General features: G+C 42.6%; 1 protein-coding gene across 4 annotated transcripts in view; it reads left to right on the top strand.

Moving 5' to 3' along the window:
- Pgant5 (polypeptide N-acetylgalactosaminyltransferase 5) overlaps positions 1-12637 on the top strand; it is a 38115-nt gene that overhangs the window by 22710 nt on the left and 2768 nt on the right. For 2 of the 4 annotated variants that reach the window (XM_076798325.1, XM_076798326.1), the window contains exons 2-6: positions 6617-6732; positions 7827-8500; positions 8863-9181; positions 9515-9692; positions 10237-10417. In XM_076798325.1, the coding sequence (XP_076654440.1) occupies positions 7894-8500; positions 8863-9181; positions 9515-9692; positions 10237-10417 (1285 nt within the window). In that variant the 5' untranslated portion in view covers positions 6617-6732; positions 7827-7893. Of the gene's footprint in view, positions 1-6616; positions 6733-7826; positions 8501-8862; positions 9182-9514; positions 9693-10236; positions 10418-11997; positions 12179-12637 lie in introns of all 4 variants that reach the window. The other 2 variants (XM_076798328.1, XM_076798327.1) reach the window with 2 other exon arrangements.

Below are 12637 nucleotides of genomic sequence, written 5' to 3' on the forward strand. Positions count from 1 at the left end.
TGTTCTGTCATCCTCTTTTTGTTTTCTTTCTCCTCGGTCATTTATTTTTTTTTTTTTTTAAGTGATTTTTAACCACTGAAAACAAAATAAGAATAATTACTTCCCGAATAATTATTATTAATACGTATATGAATAAGTAAAATTCAGATTTGTATTGTCCGGTGATAGGGGACAATGATCTGTCCGGAACCAGGGGACACCGAAGCCATAAAAAAAATTATTTCTTGTATCAACCAGTGCACTGTATATACAAAACACAGAGGTAATTAAAAAAACTACTTACCAAAAGACATAATAATGTCACTCATGAGTTTTTCTACTAACCAAAATTGATCGATGTAACACTTTATAATTTGTATGATACACTAGCTTGTACTTAAACGCAACAATGGACTGATATTCCCGGCTATGCACATGCGACTGGAATGTGTCGAAACCTGATTGTGCTTGGATCTATCCCCACTACTGCTCACGTGAAATGACGATCTTCAAATCTTAAAGATATCGCTACTGTCCGGTTCCAGGTGCCGTCCGGTTTTAGGGGAACTCCCCCTATATACAGGGTGTACCAGAACGATGGGTCCCGTGGGCGTAACGGGACCGGCGTGTCGAGGAGTCGCGAAATTATTCGCGAGCTTTCTCCGGGTCGCCTTCGAAAAAACCGACGGCGGACAAGTTCGGCTCGCGGGTGTGTCCGCGGTCCCGGCATGCATGTATGCATGTATTTTATTTAACATTCCGCGGGCCAGACCGAAGTTTCCGTTTCCGGCTTATTGCATACCCCGCGGCCTCGAGCTGCGCTCATCAAACTTCGAGTACGCGCGGGCTTTGCGGGGGGCCTCTCTCTTCCACGAAAGTTGCCCGCGCGATGTCGGATGCTGAAATGCACCCCTTTTCCCCCACCCCCACTCCCCCGGAGGGGTAGAGGAGAACGGTAAAGCGGGGCACGGCGGGGGGCTCGGATAGGGCAAAGGTTTTATTAAAGCGGGGCAAGCCCGCGCGGCATGTCTCTTCCGGCGTTTCCGGCGTTTCCGTTATTCCCCGAGCGGTATGCAATTATCAGGGTACTATTACCTGTCTCTCGGGTCTCTCGCCGGGGCACCGTATCGCGATGAAAGTGAATTATTCAGCGGCCGCTAATTAATTAGCGTCACCGGAGGAGGCATCGGGAGGCAATATCATTTTCCCAGACGCGGCGAGCGAGCACTCGTTAGGCTCCTCGGACGAGAGACGCTCATGCTCTGCCGAGACGTTCTATTCCCGCGAAACACACTGCAGTAGCGCCTCGATCTATGGGAGAAAATTTCCCGGCCAGAATGCGCTCTATAAACTGCGCAGAATCTGCTGTCCCTGGACCGGAAAATAGGAGAACGAGTGACCTATCTGTCCAGACAATACCGATTTGGATACAGCTCTTTTATCGCTGATCGTTTTCCTGCGAAACTTTTACCGTACTGTTCCTGACACTTTTCCGAGTAAAATGATACCAAACACGACACAATTCGGATCGTATTTGTTCGTTGAATCCGCGATATTCTGGAACCTCGATTATCCGAACCGCTGGTACCCAGTGGCTACAGCGTCCACCAGGCCACTTAAAATGTTAATTGATACTTGCTATGTAAACAGTACTTTCAGAATTTTTTAAGGGTGGGTTATTTTTAATGTTTCTTGTGCAATAAATGGAGCTTCACGCAATAAACTCGGTTTTACGAAGACTAGACCGAAGGAAAAATTTCTTTTACCGACTGAACCACTTTTCAGGGCAGAAATGAAATAAACAGGATCAAGAATTTTTCCTACATGGTTTCTTCTGCTTCGAAAATTAGCATACACCGTAAACGCACGAAGATCCGCAGTCTAGTAATGAAACAAGTTTATGTAGCCTCCTGTGTTCCTTGCGAATTCATGCCTGTGCTGCAGACTTCATCTTACTTGCTGATTTATGAGTAAAAAGACTTGTTCTGTACTGCGTGCATCTTCCTCGCCCACAACACGAACGTCGTGTAGCAAGAAAATTGTGGGCCACTAAGAGAGGTTAAGATTGCATAGTAACATCGATGCCACGTCGAGAAAAAAAAAAAGAATCAGTCTGAAAACTTTTTAAACGTGCCGCGAGCAAAGTTTCGGAGGTTCGTATTAAAAAGAATTTCTCCGTCCCCTTAATCAATATTAACCAAGTTACTTCGCGAAAACACTTTTCGTTGCTGTCCGCGTTCTAAGCAGCTTATAAACTGTACGCGTAATTGGGCCGAGCAATTTCCGTCCCGTTTCGGCTCCTTTTATCTTAGCCCCACCCGCGCAATGTTTGGTGGGACAACTCGCGGAAATCAAGGACCGAGACTCGCAGATAATTTCGAACTCGACTCGCGGACTTCGGAGTTTTTTCATTTATATGATAATGGCACCGAGAAAAAGAGAGAGATAGAGAGATAGAGGGAGGAAGGAAGAGGAAGCCCGATGTGTATTCATGAAGATCGCGCGATCCAATAGCCGAGATTCATACTCGAAAAAACTGAATAGTTGATGTCTTGTTCCGGAGAAGTGGGTGCTTGGCAGTCCATTCTTCCCGTCCTCCCTACCCCGCCCCCGCCTCAGCTAATTGTGACATAGTTAATGGCACTTTCTTTGCTCTCCGGTTTAGAGCTCGATGCCGTTTCTGGAGCGCTCGGTACCATCTGGGTTAAAACTTCGATCGCCGTTTCAACCCTCTATTCTCGAAACGGCGGTCGTTGTACGTCATTAAAAATTACTGTACCGTGTATAATTCGGGGCAGTTTGTGTTTGGCAAATTGTGAAAAATTCAGCGGCCCGCGCGAATGTGCTTCGTTTCGGTTTTTCTTGTTTGTGAAATTGCGTTCGGCGAACAGTCCGGGTCTCGGTAAAACGGCTGTGAACGCGGTGTTTAATTGAAAGTAGAATTTTCATTACAAAATGAAACATTGTTGAACCCCGTGGGAGCTTGTTCGCAAATTATTCAGACACAAGTAGATTTTATCAAGAGTGCAGGACATCCTTGGTAAAAGATGTCTCCCGAGGGAGGCGGCAGCCATATTGAAAGTTTGCAGACATCCAGTATTGTAGACGTTGGCGTCTTCTATTGTTTCCTCGGCAATTTTGCTCGATCGAGAAGTAGTTTTCACGCTATGTACATAGTTTACCTTCTGCATTTATAGTTAGTATACGATACACTGTTGACACTGGAATTACGAGATCCGACAAAATGGCGGGCCCCGAATTTCTTAATGTGCGATTATTGCGATTGTAAATTTGCATTTGTGAGCAATTCATTCGATAAGTGCATAGGGACTGATTGAGATTATTTTGGGGAGCAGAATGTGAATAATTAATAGATTCGGGAAGAAAAGGCTAAGAATTAATTCGTGCACCAAATGGGCTACAATAAAAACCGATAAAAATCTAAATAAGCACAAGCTTGTCATAAAACAATGTAAAATGTATAAAAATTTCTTTGAGTCTCCAGTAAATTGGAACAATGTGAACGTTGGGAGGTATAGTATTTAACGATAACAATTTTATTGTGTAACAGGGCATTTCTCCGCAGACTGATTTTAATGAGGTCGTTCGATATCAATGCCTCGGCCAGATGTTCGTCGGTGCTCTTTGCGACGAACATTTTCAATATTGACAAGACAGTTCAGGAATTCGAGGAAGTACAACGGATGCCACTGAAAGATTGATACTCCTCATAATATCAAAATCGACTATCTCTATTCTTGGCTCTCCGAATCCCCTAATAGGCTGTTCGTACCAAATTTTCTCCTGACAAGCGTAATCGCTCATAAGATCGAACCCATAAATTATTCTATCGGCGCTCTACCTAATACATTGATCTCTCTCATCGTGTTACGATCACCATATATTGCTATCCCCATTTCAAAATAGAAAAAGAAGCGAGAGAATGTCTTGCACATTATTTGTAAATGCAATTACGCCAATATTGATCCTGTTAACGGTGCAACGGGGCCGCTGAAACTTCAATTTTGAAATTTATTTTTGTAAACACTGATTTTGTTAAACCGAATTTCATTCCCACTATATTCATATTTACACTGGAGAGCAAAACTGAGTCCACACTATTTGAAACAACATAATTTTTTAAAAATTAGATCAAATGACTTAAATGTTATTGAGAAGTTAGGATTAGTGCGATTATAATTCGAAAATCGTAAAAAGCGGCAATTTTTCTCACTTTCGATCGTTTATAACTCGTAAACGAATTATCCAAAATTTGTGAAATTTTCAGCATGGACATAATTTATTCGAGTGAATAAAACACATGTTTTAAATTTTCAATAAAAAGTTGGAAAAATCAATGTTTACTATTTCTTTCGCGATTCCGACTAATTCAAATTTTTTCAGATATTGTTTACTCCTCGTCTAATAAACTCCTTCTAACTTCTCAATAACATTCAAGTCATTTGATCTAATTTTAAAAAAGTTATGTTGTTTCAAATAGTGTGGACTCAATTTTGCTCTCCAGTGTATATTTGTGCCACTAGTGCCATTTAATGTCACGCATCCCCCGCACATTATTTACAAGTATAAATGCAATTACGCCAATATTGATTCTGTCAACAGTGCAACGGAACCGCTGAGAATCCAATTTCGAAATTTCTTTTTGTAGACACTGCTTTTGTTATTCCCAATTTAATTTGCCCCACAATTATATTTATATTTATATTTGTGCCACTAGTGCCATTTAATGCCACTAGGCTTAGAGCAACGGGGCCGCTGAAAATTCAATTTCGTGGTTTCTTTTCGCAAAGACCGTCGTATACCGAATTTAATTTTCGCGATATTAAGCCCCTGCCACGAGTGCCATTTAATGTCACGTATCCTGGTTGCGTTGCTCGCTTTCCCTCATTCCTGGCAAGCATTGTTTCCGTGCAAGTGTGCTCGGGGCGGGTTAACCGAACCGGAAGTCACGCGATCCGCCGCTGTTTATTTATCGGGTGCTTATATATAATATAATATAACACATAAGAGAATTTACCATTATCGATTCGTCTTCTGTGTTGTTTCGCGCGTCGCGTCGTCCGCCGGCGGAACGGGACATCGTGCTCTTTTTCGCTCGTGCACATTCTTGTGTTCGCGCGCCGTTCAGATTTCGCTCCGGCGCTGATTCGATAATGACCATGTGCGTGTCTCCTAATCGGCGAGAGCACACGTCCGACGTGCCACGGCGATGAATCTTTTATTCGTCCGGCGGAAAATCGTAGTAGCACGGTCACGTTGATATTTGCGAGAGCCGAGCAACATTTGTATGCCGCTCGGCCGACGGCGATTCAACAGCCTTTCCGTGGTCGCGAAGGAACAATGGCTTCGAGCTCCTTCAGCAACGAGTCTTCAACGTCTATTATCATTTTAAACGAAAGCTTGCTTATTCCAGCCTCCTCTCAGCCGTCTAACACTAACCGTTTTCTCACGAACCATCAGCAGATCGTGGAACACATATTTCTCGTATGAATAGTCGAATTTTGGATTTCTGGCGCTTTTGACGACAACAATAATTTCATGCGATCACAATAAAAATGAACAAGTGCAATGTAAAACTGCGAAGACATCGGAAGAATTTCGTAAGAATCGATTCTCTCGAAAATTCATTGGAAATCGATTTTTATTGTAGTACGCGCGCGGGTTTGTTCGATTACGATTTCACGATCTAGTAGTTTGAAAAAGACGCCCTACTTTCACGCGTTGCCATGGCAACAGATGTTGCTTTGCTTCGATTCTTCTTATACCGCGACGAACTTTACTCGTCGTATCGTCGTTACGATCGCATGCGTTCTATTCGAGAAAAATTAATCACGATGCTCGCGAAACATGTTTCGCCCGAAAATACCTTTTATCCTAATGGCGGCATTGATACGGTTCCGTGCGCCTTTTATTTTTTCCTGCTCGACTGCATAAATAATTCTGCTGCAACCGTTAAAACCACTCGTACAAAAAGTCCGGACGGATGCTCGGACGTAATTAAAAATCCAACGATGCCCGGGCCATTCCCGAACGTCTGGTTACCTTAATGGGGTTATCATATTTTAGGAAAGACAATCCGAGACGCTTTATAAAACATTGATTCGGAAGCCTTGATGCAATTACAGGTCTGGAACTGACCGGATCAACCTCGGACATCTGTTAATGTGAATTATAAATTGAACGAGCCCCGGGAACATGACATTTTTGTAACATTTAAGCCGTCCTTTTCAGCGAAAATTCTTCTTTCAACGATCCTACATTTTTAAAACGTTCGAGATACGAGCAGCTGATATTTTTAAGTGCCAGCTAGGAAATCGAATTTAGAGTGGAATATTTTTGAACCGAGAAATGGACGCTATTAGAAAGTTAGAAAGGCCACAAAATGACCCTGTGTAACCGGATAGGGAACAATGTAGAAAGATGCGCATAAATTCTATCAGAGTTCTAACGGGTTGAACCGCGGAATGCTGACTTGTCGTTTGTTTCCCTCTAATCCGAGACACAATGCTGACGAAGTCCCGCCGCCATCTTTCAAGAGGATGCGAACTGAATCGGCGGGAGAGAACCATGTTGTTCGATCTGCTGTTCTAACTGTGGAACGTTCGTTCTGTTGCAGATACGAGACCGGCACACATAGTCATGTGATTCCCCCGACGACGGGCCAAGTGTCTGAAATTCGGTTGTGAGAAATCCCAGTCAGAAGAGGAGGAGCCGTGTGTCGCAGGCCTGTTGGTACGATCATACATATTCATAAATAATCGGCGAAGCTTATCCATCTACATATAAAATTAGAATAAAATCGTTATAAAAGCGTGTGAACCAGATTCGACACTAAACCTACCACATTCAAACGATTTCACATTCATTGAAGTTACGAAGACGTTGCCAAATAACGAAATAAATCTCATTCGTGTTCAGCTCCAGTTTCTCGCGATCGACGCAGAAAAGTTCAATTTCGCTGTCCTCTTACCAAAAGACATCCCCACCGCTCCCGCTCCGTGGCCAGATCCTCCGGGAACAATGTCCATCTTCCCAAGGCAACGCAATTTCAGGTTGCTTACCATTCCCAGCTTTCACTCGCCGCTATTCCGCAAATAGACTGCAGATTTTACACATTTATGATAACATCGAGGTGAAATTTAAAATAGCAAGTGGATTCAGAGAACTTAAGAAAGTCTGTATGTATTATTCAATCTGTTCAAATGATTAACTGAGAAACAGTCGCGTACAAGATTCGAATATAATAATTCACCCACTTTTACTCTACACTTTATATGAATAAACAATGTTCCATTTATAGCGTCACATTTTACAGAAGTACGTGTCACGACACCAACGGAAAGAGATCGATCATTTTACAGTATTTATCGGGTCAGTGCAAAATAGTGTGCACATTTACCCTGAGCGTACGAAAATGTATTTATTGTGTGCAAATGTCTGCAGTCACAAATAACAGTAAATGTAAAAATAAAAAAAGGAGACAAAAAGTAATAAAAAAGTAATAGTCATTAACACTAGATTTACGGAGTACTAAAATTGAGTATTTTACATTACTTTATAAAAATAAGAAGAATGTGTCTATCCAAGTTTTTAGCCATTTTTTAAATACCACATACCTAAAGAAATAAACTTGTTGAGTAACTCCACGTAGGTGGATCTTCACAATCTCAATAATCGTAAATTAAAAATATTAGAACCCGTCATTTTGACGGGTCCGGTAAACCTAGTGTTAATATGCCTCACTAATCATAAGTTAAATAGATCAGGACCCACCTAGCGTTGCTTATATTTTGATAGCGTGTTAACTAAAAATGTGTTGCCAACAGGTACTTCCGGTTGGTACGCCCGGGGGATGATCTCGGAGCAAAAGGGGAGAACGAGCCGCGCCCGAAAATGTTCCGCTTCAAGATTCGCATTCACACGTGCCAAGTGATACTGCTCACGTCGCTGGTATGGTTCCTGGTGGACGTGATGGTGTTGATGCTCTACTCGGACTGCATCGGCGGCTCCGGATGGGGTTGCACGGAGAGCAGCAAGCAGCAATCGCTGACGGAGGAGAGCGTGCCCCACGCGAAGGCCCTCAAGGACGACCAGGTGCAGCCGACAGGGCAGCAGGGCAAGCGAAGGTACAAGCAGTCCGAGCTGCACTTCTGGAGGCCCGCGAGGGTGGTTCGTGAGAGCAAGGGCAGTCCGGGTGAGCTGGGAGCAGCGGTGCACATCTCGCCGGAGGATGAAGCCAGGCAACAGGAGCTGTTCAAGCTGAATCAGTTCAATCTGATGGCCAGCGACATGATTGCCCTGAACCGGTCCCTCAAAGACATCCGCCTGGAGGGCTGCAAGTCCAAAAAGTACACCAAGTACCTGCCCGACACCAGCATCGTCATTGTCTTCCATAATGAAGCCTGGAGCACGCTGCTGAGGACCGTTTGGTCGGTCATCAACCGATCGCCACGCACCCTGCTCAAGGAAATCATTCTTGTCGACGACAAGAGCGAGCAAGGTGAACGTCTTGGTATTCTGCAGACTGTTCTGCTTGTAATAGAACATCTAATTGTCTTCTAAAGAATTTACCTTGGAAAGAATACACCTAAATAGAACTTTCTAAAGAATGTACCTAAAACCACCTGAAGATACATTTTTTGAACTGTAGTTTAAGATGTTCTTTGGTGAAATAGTTCCAAGAGTTTGGTCAAACGTTGTCCATCCCCAACTTCGAGGGCTATTTTTTCACCCCTTAAGTAACTACTCTAGAGTGGCACTAGTTTTGCGATAATTGATGGCAATTAACTGTTGCAGTCGATTGACTTCTGTTTACTTATCTTGGGCAAAGCTGCCACGTAATAATGTCGACTTGATCCACAGATCACTTGAAACAAGAGCTGGAGGACTACGTAAAAACGCTGCCCGTCCCCACATACGTATACCGTACCGAGAAGAGATCAGGCCTAATAAGAGCTAGACTGCTCGGGGCGAAGCACGTGAAGGGGCAAGTTATAACATTCTTGGATGCGCACTGCGAGTGCACGGAAGGCTGGCTGGAACCCTTGCTAGCCAGAATCGCGGAGGACAGGACCACCGTTGTCTGTCCCATAATTGACGTAATTAGCGACGATTCCTTTGAATATATCCCAGCCAGCGACATGACGTGGGGTGGTTTCAACTGGAAACTGAATTTCAGATGGTACATCAATTATTTTCTGATTTCCTATACTATCTTTAACGTTACTGTTAAAAACCGGACATTTCATTTGCAACAACCTAATATTTAACCTTTCGCACTCGACTGTCCCCTTTGAGGTACCCCTATAAAATGTCTATACTATAATTCGAAACAATTCTTTGTACCGCTAAAATGAAAAAGATCATATGTAACAAAAATATTCTAAAGTTGATGAATCGTTCGATTTCTGTAGTCAAATTAGCTTCGAGTGCGAAGAGTTTTAAATACGTGGTTTACCTCGGCACAATTGTGAGTTGCTGAGCGTTTCTGACGTGGAATCCTTGAACTTTTAAGGTATAGAGTAGCACAAAGAGAAATGGATAGGAGACTGGGAGACAGAACGGCTCCCCTGCGGACACCGACCATGGCCGGTGGGTTATTTTCTATTGATAAGGAGTACTTTTATGAACTGGGAGCGTACGACGAAGGCATGGACATTTGGGGCGGTGAAAATCTTGAAATGAGTTTCCGAGTGAGTATCCCAGCGTTACCAGCACGTTCAAAAGTAATAAGCGCAATGTCTATTTACTTCAACAGCGATTACGGCGATTAAGAATTTTACCGTTCTCCAGGACAACGTAGCTTGTACCTACCAACCATTTTATACATTTTTGTTTGCCCTTTTTCAGCTGTGACCCTCGTGAAAAGATTCATTTCCTTGCAGTACTTGCACTAGATTAGTTGTACTGTAGTAACTTAGTAGTTGTATTTAATACTAGAACTTCAAGCATGCGGTTTCCAAAGAACACGACGCTATTAGGCTCGTTAGTAGATTCTCGAATTTGGGATTCCTGAGAATATTTGAGAATCCCTAGTCTAGCTAGAGTCCATGTAACTCCGCCATCGAAGATAATCCAACGTGAAGCTACTCCGCGAGTCTCTTGAAGTTTTAGTATTAAATGGTAATGGGATTCTGTAATTTAGTTGTTAAAGACTAAAGGATTTGTGATTCCAATTAGAGGGTTTAACTGTGGACAATTCCGTCTTCATTTGTGAAGTCATAAAGTACCTTATAGGTATGGCAATGCGGTGGGACGTTAGAAATCAGTCCGTGTTCACACGTTGGACATGTATTCCGAGACAAGAGTCCATATACATTCCCCGGTGGTGTCAGCAAAATAGTACTACACAATGCGGCTAGGGTGGCCGAGGTCTGGATGGATGAGTGGAGAGATTTTTACTATGCCATGAACCCAGGTTAGATCATAACGTGTATCATTTTCTCATTTGTTTACTTTGTCTTTGCATAACTATTGAATTGTACTTTAGACAAATTATGTGCAATTGTTCTAATATTAACAACGAGAGGGATCGGCCTCTCTGCCAGAACACACGGAAGGTAAAAATTGTTTGGAAAATTGATGCTTGTGTTCACATAGCGTCCATTAAACACTAACACAGAATGCATATCGGTATAGCATTAGAAACATACTTACAAAATACTGCGAGTACTTACGTATGCGTGACGGGTATCTGATACGAGCTACACTGTAATATCTTTGACACGAGGAAGAGTATAATTAGAGCATACTTTTGTTTGAGTGTAATCTTTTATTTGAGTAACGGCCATAGGTTGCCGCCCAGTGAGCAATTTTCTATGAATTTGCCACCAAAATTTGTCTACAAATTCTGATCCATCTACTTCCGCAGCAGGCTCGGTATTTGAGTGAAAAGTTTGCAGGCAGAATTCCATGTCAAATCAAGAGCAAATCGCAGCCAAACCTTGGCTTTGTTATAGAGGGCAGGTCAGTCGCGCTAAGAGCGAACCTAACCTTGTACTAAGAGTAATCCTTGCTGTAGGAGGGAAAACGGAATTAAATGATTGAAAATAGATGAAACCTAAAATTGAGAAGTTTCAATAAAATTCTATTTTTCCTCCTACAGCAAGATTGACTCCGATTTTGCCCGATACGTACTCGTAGTAGAACAAGATCTTAGTGCGACCGACCTGCCCTCTATAACGAAGCCAAGGTTTGGCTCCAATTCGGCATGGATCCTTGGCATCGAACTTTGCAGTCAAAAAGGAGCCAAATTCTGTTCCAAGCAGGGTTTGGTACCAAACTGACCGCCTTTTGCTCGCAAAGTATGACACAAACATTGGGCAAAATTTGCTCGAAACAAATTTGGCTAACTGGGCGTATTTGTTCGAGTGTGTACTGTCTTGATCTGAATATTCGAAATCATCCGGTATATCGGCGCCAAGCTAAACATTAAAAATGATTAACAACCGTAACTTTGTAGCATCTTGTTGAACCTCGGCTCGGCTGTAAGATTAACTACAAACACGTTTAGTACATTAACCAAACCGTTTGTGCATCTAATTTAGAGTATTTACATTAACAAATTGTATTGGACACATAAACGTATCTTGGATAACAAAACACTTCTACTTGTGTGTGCGTGCTTATGTGTGACATTGGATTCTGGGATCTGGACGTTGTGTTACATCCAACGATGAGATTTCATTTCCAGGAGTAAGATTGATTTTGTTGCATCTCGATATTTATTATTACTTCAATATAGTCTTAACCACTCATCCATCCAGCTGACTAACAGAATGAGTTCCCTTGCTTCTTTGTTTGATACGTATTTGTAAGGCTACGTTATAGGTACCAGAGAGAGAGAGTGAGAGAGAGAGAGAGAGAGAGAGAGAGAGAGAAGAGAGCGAAGGTCCGTCTGAGCAATTCCGAGTCTATAACGTTGTTTTAATTAGCTCTTTTTTGTGATTGTGTTATGAACTGTAATTGCTAACATACTAACAGAACTGAGTTGGTTAGATATGGATGTGTGGTGGGACATTGGAGATCGCAACGTGCTCGCACGTCGGTCATGTATTCCGTAAAGCAACACCGTATACGTTTCCTGGTGGTACCAGCAAGATAGTGAACCACAACAATGCGCGACTCGCTGAGGTCTGGTTGGACCAATGGAAGTACTTCTATTACAACATTAATCCAGGTAGCACTAACAACCCAGCATTTCTGGAAAAAAAAACCAAAAAAGAAAAGAACGTCGCTGCTGAGCCCTTATTATATGCCTCTTTACGTGTATTCTTTGGCTTACTCGTTTTCATGCATGCTTTATTTTTACTGTTTCTGTTTGGGAGATTGGTTGGAATGCTTTTATCAGTTTCACCTACACTACCGAAATTCTTGTAGCCAAGTACCAGCTACATTGTATATCAGATACCCGTTCATATTGTCCGATACAGAGTCTGAAACGTCCCTTTCATTTGTCATGTCGTTCAGAGCTTAGGACAAAAATGTGTACTATGTACGTCCGAAGACGGTTCTCCACGTCTATGTGTTTTCGTGTCTGAGATCTTGATACAAGTTGCGGTACAGTAGCTCGGCTCTTACAATCGGCAAGCATTTAGTACAGCATTAATACACTACACGTTGCAATTCCTTTATGTTG

This window comes from Halictus rubicundus, chromosome 12, assembly GCF_050948215.1.
Source record: "Halictus rubicundus isolate RS-2024b chromosome 12, iyHalRubi1_principal, whole genome shotgun sequence".
Classification (NCBI taxonomy): domain Eukaryota; kingdom Metazoa; phylum Arthropoda; class Insecta; order Hymenoptera; family Halictidae; genus Halictus; species Halictus rubicundus.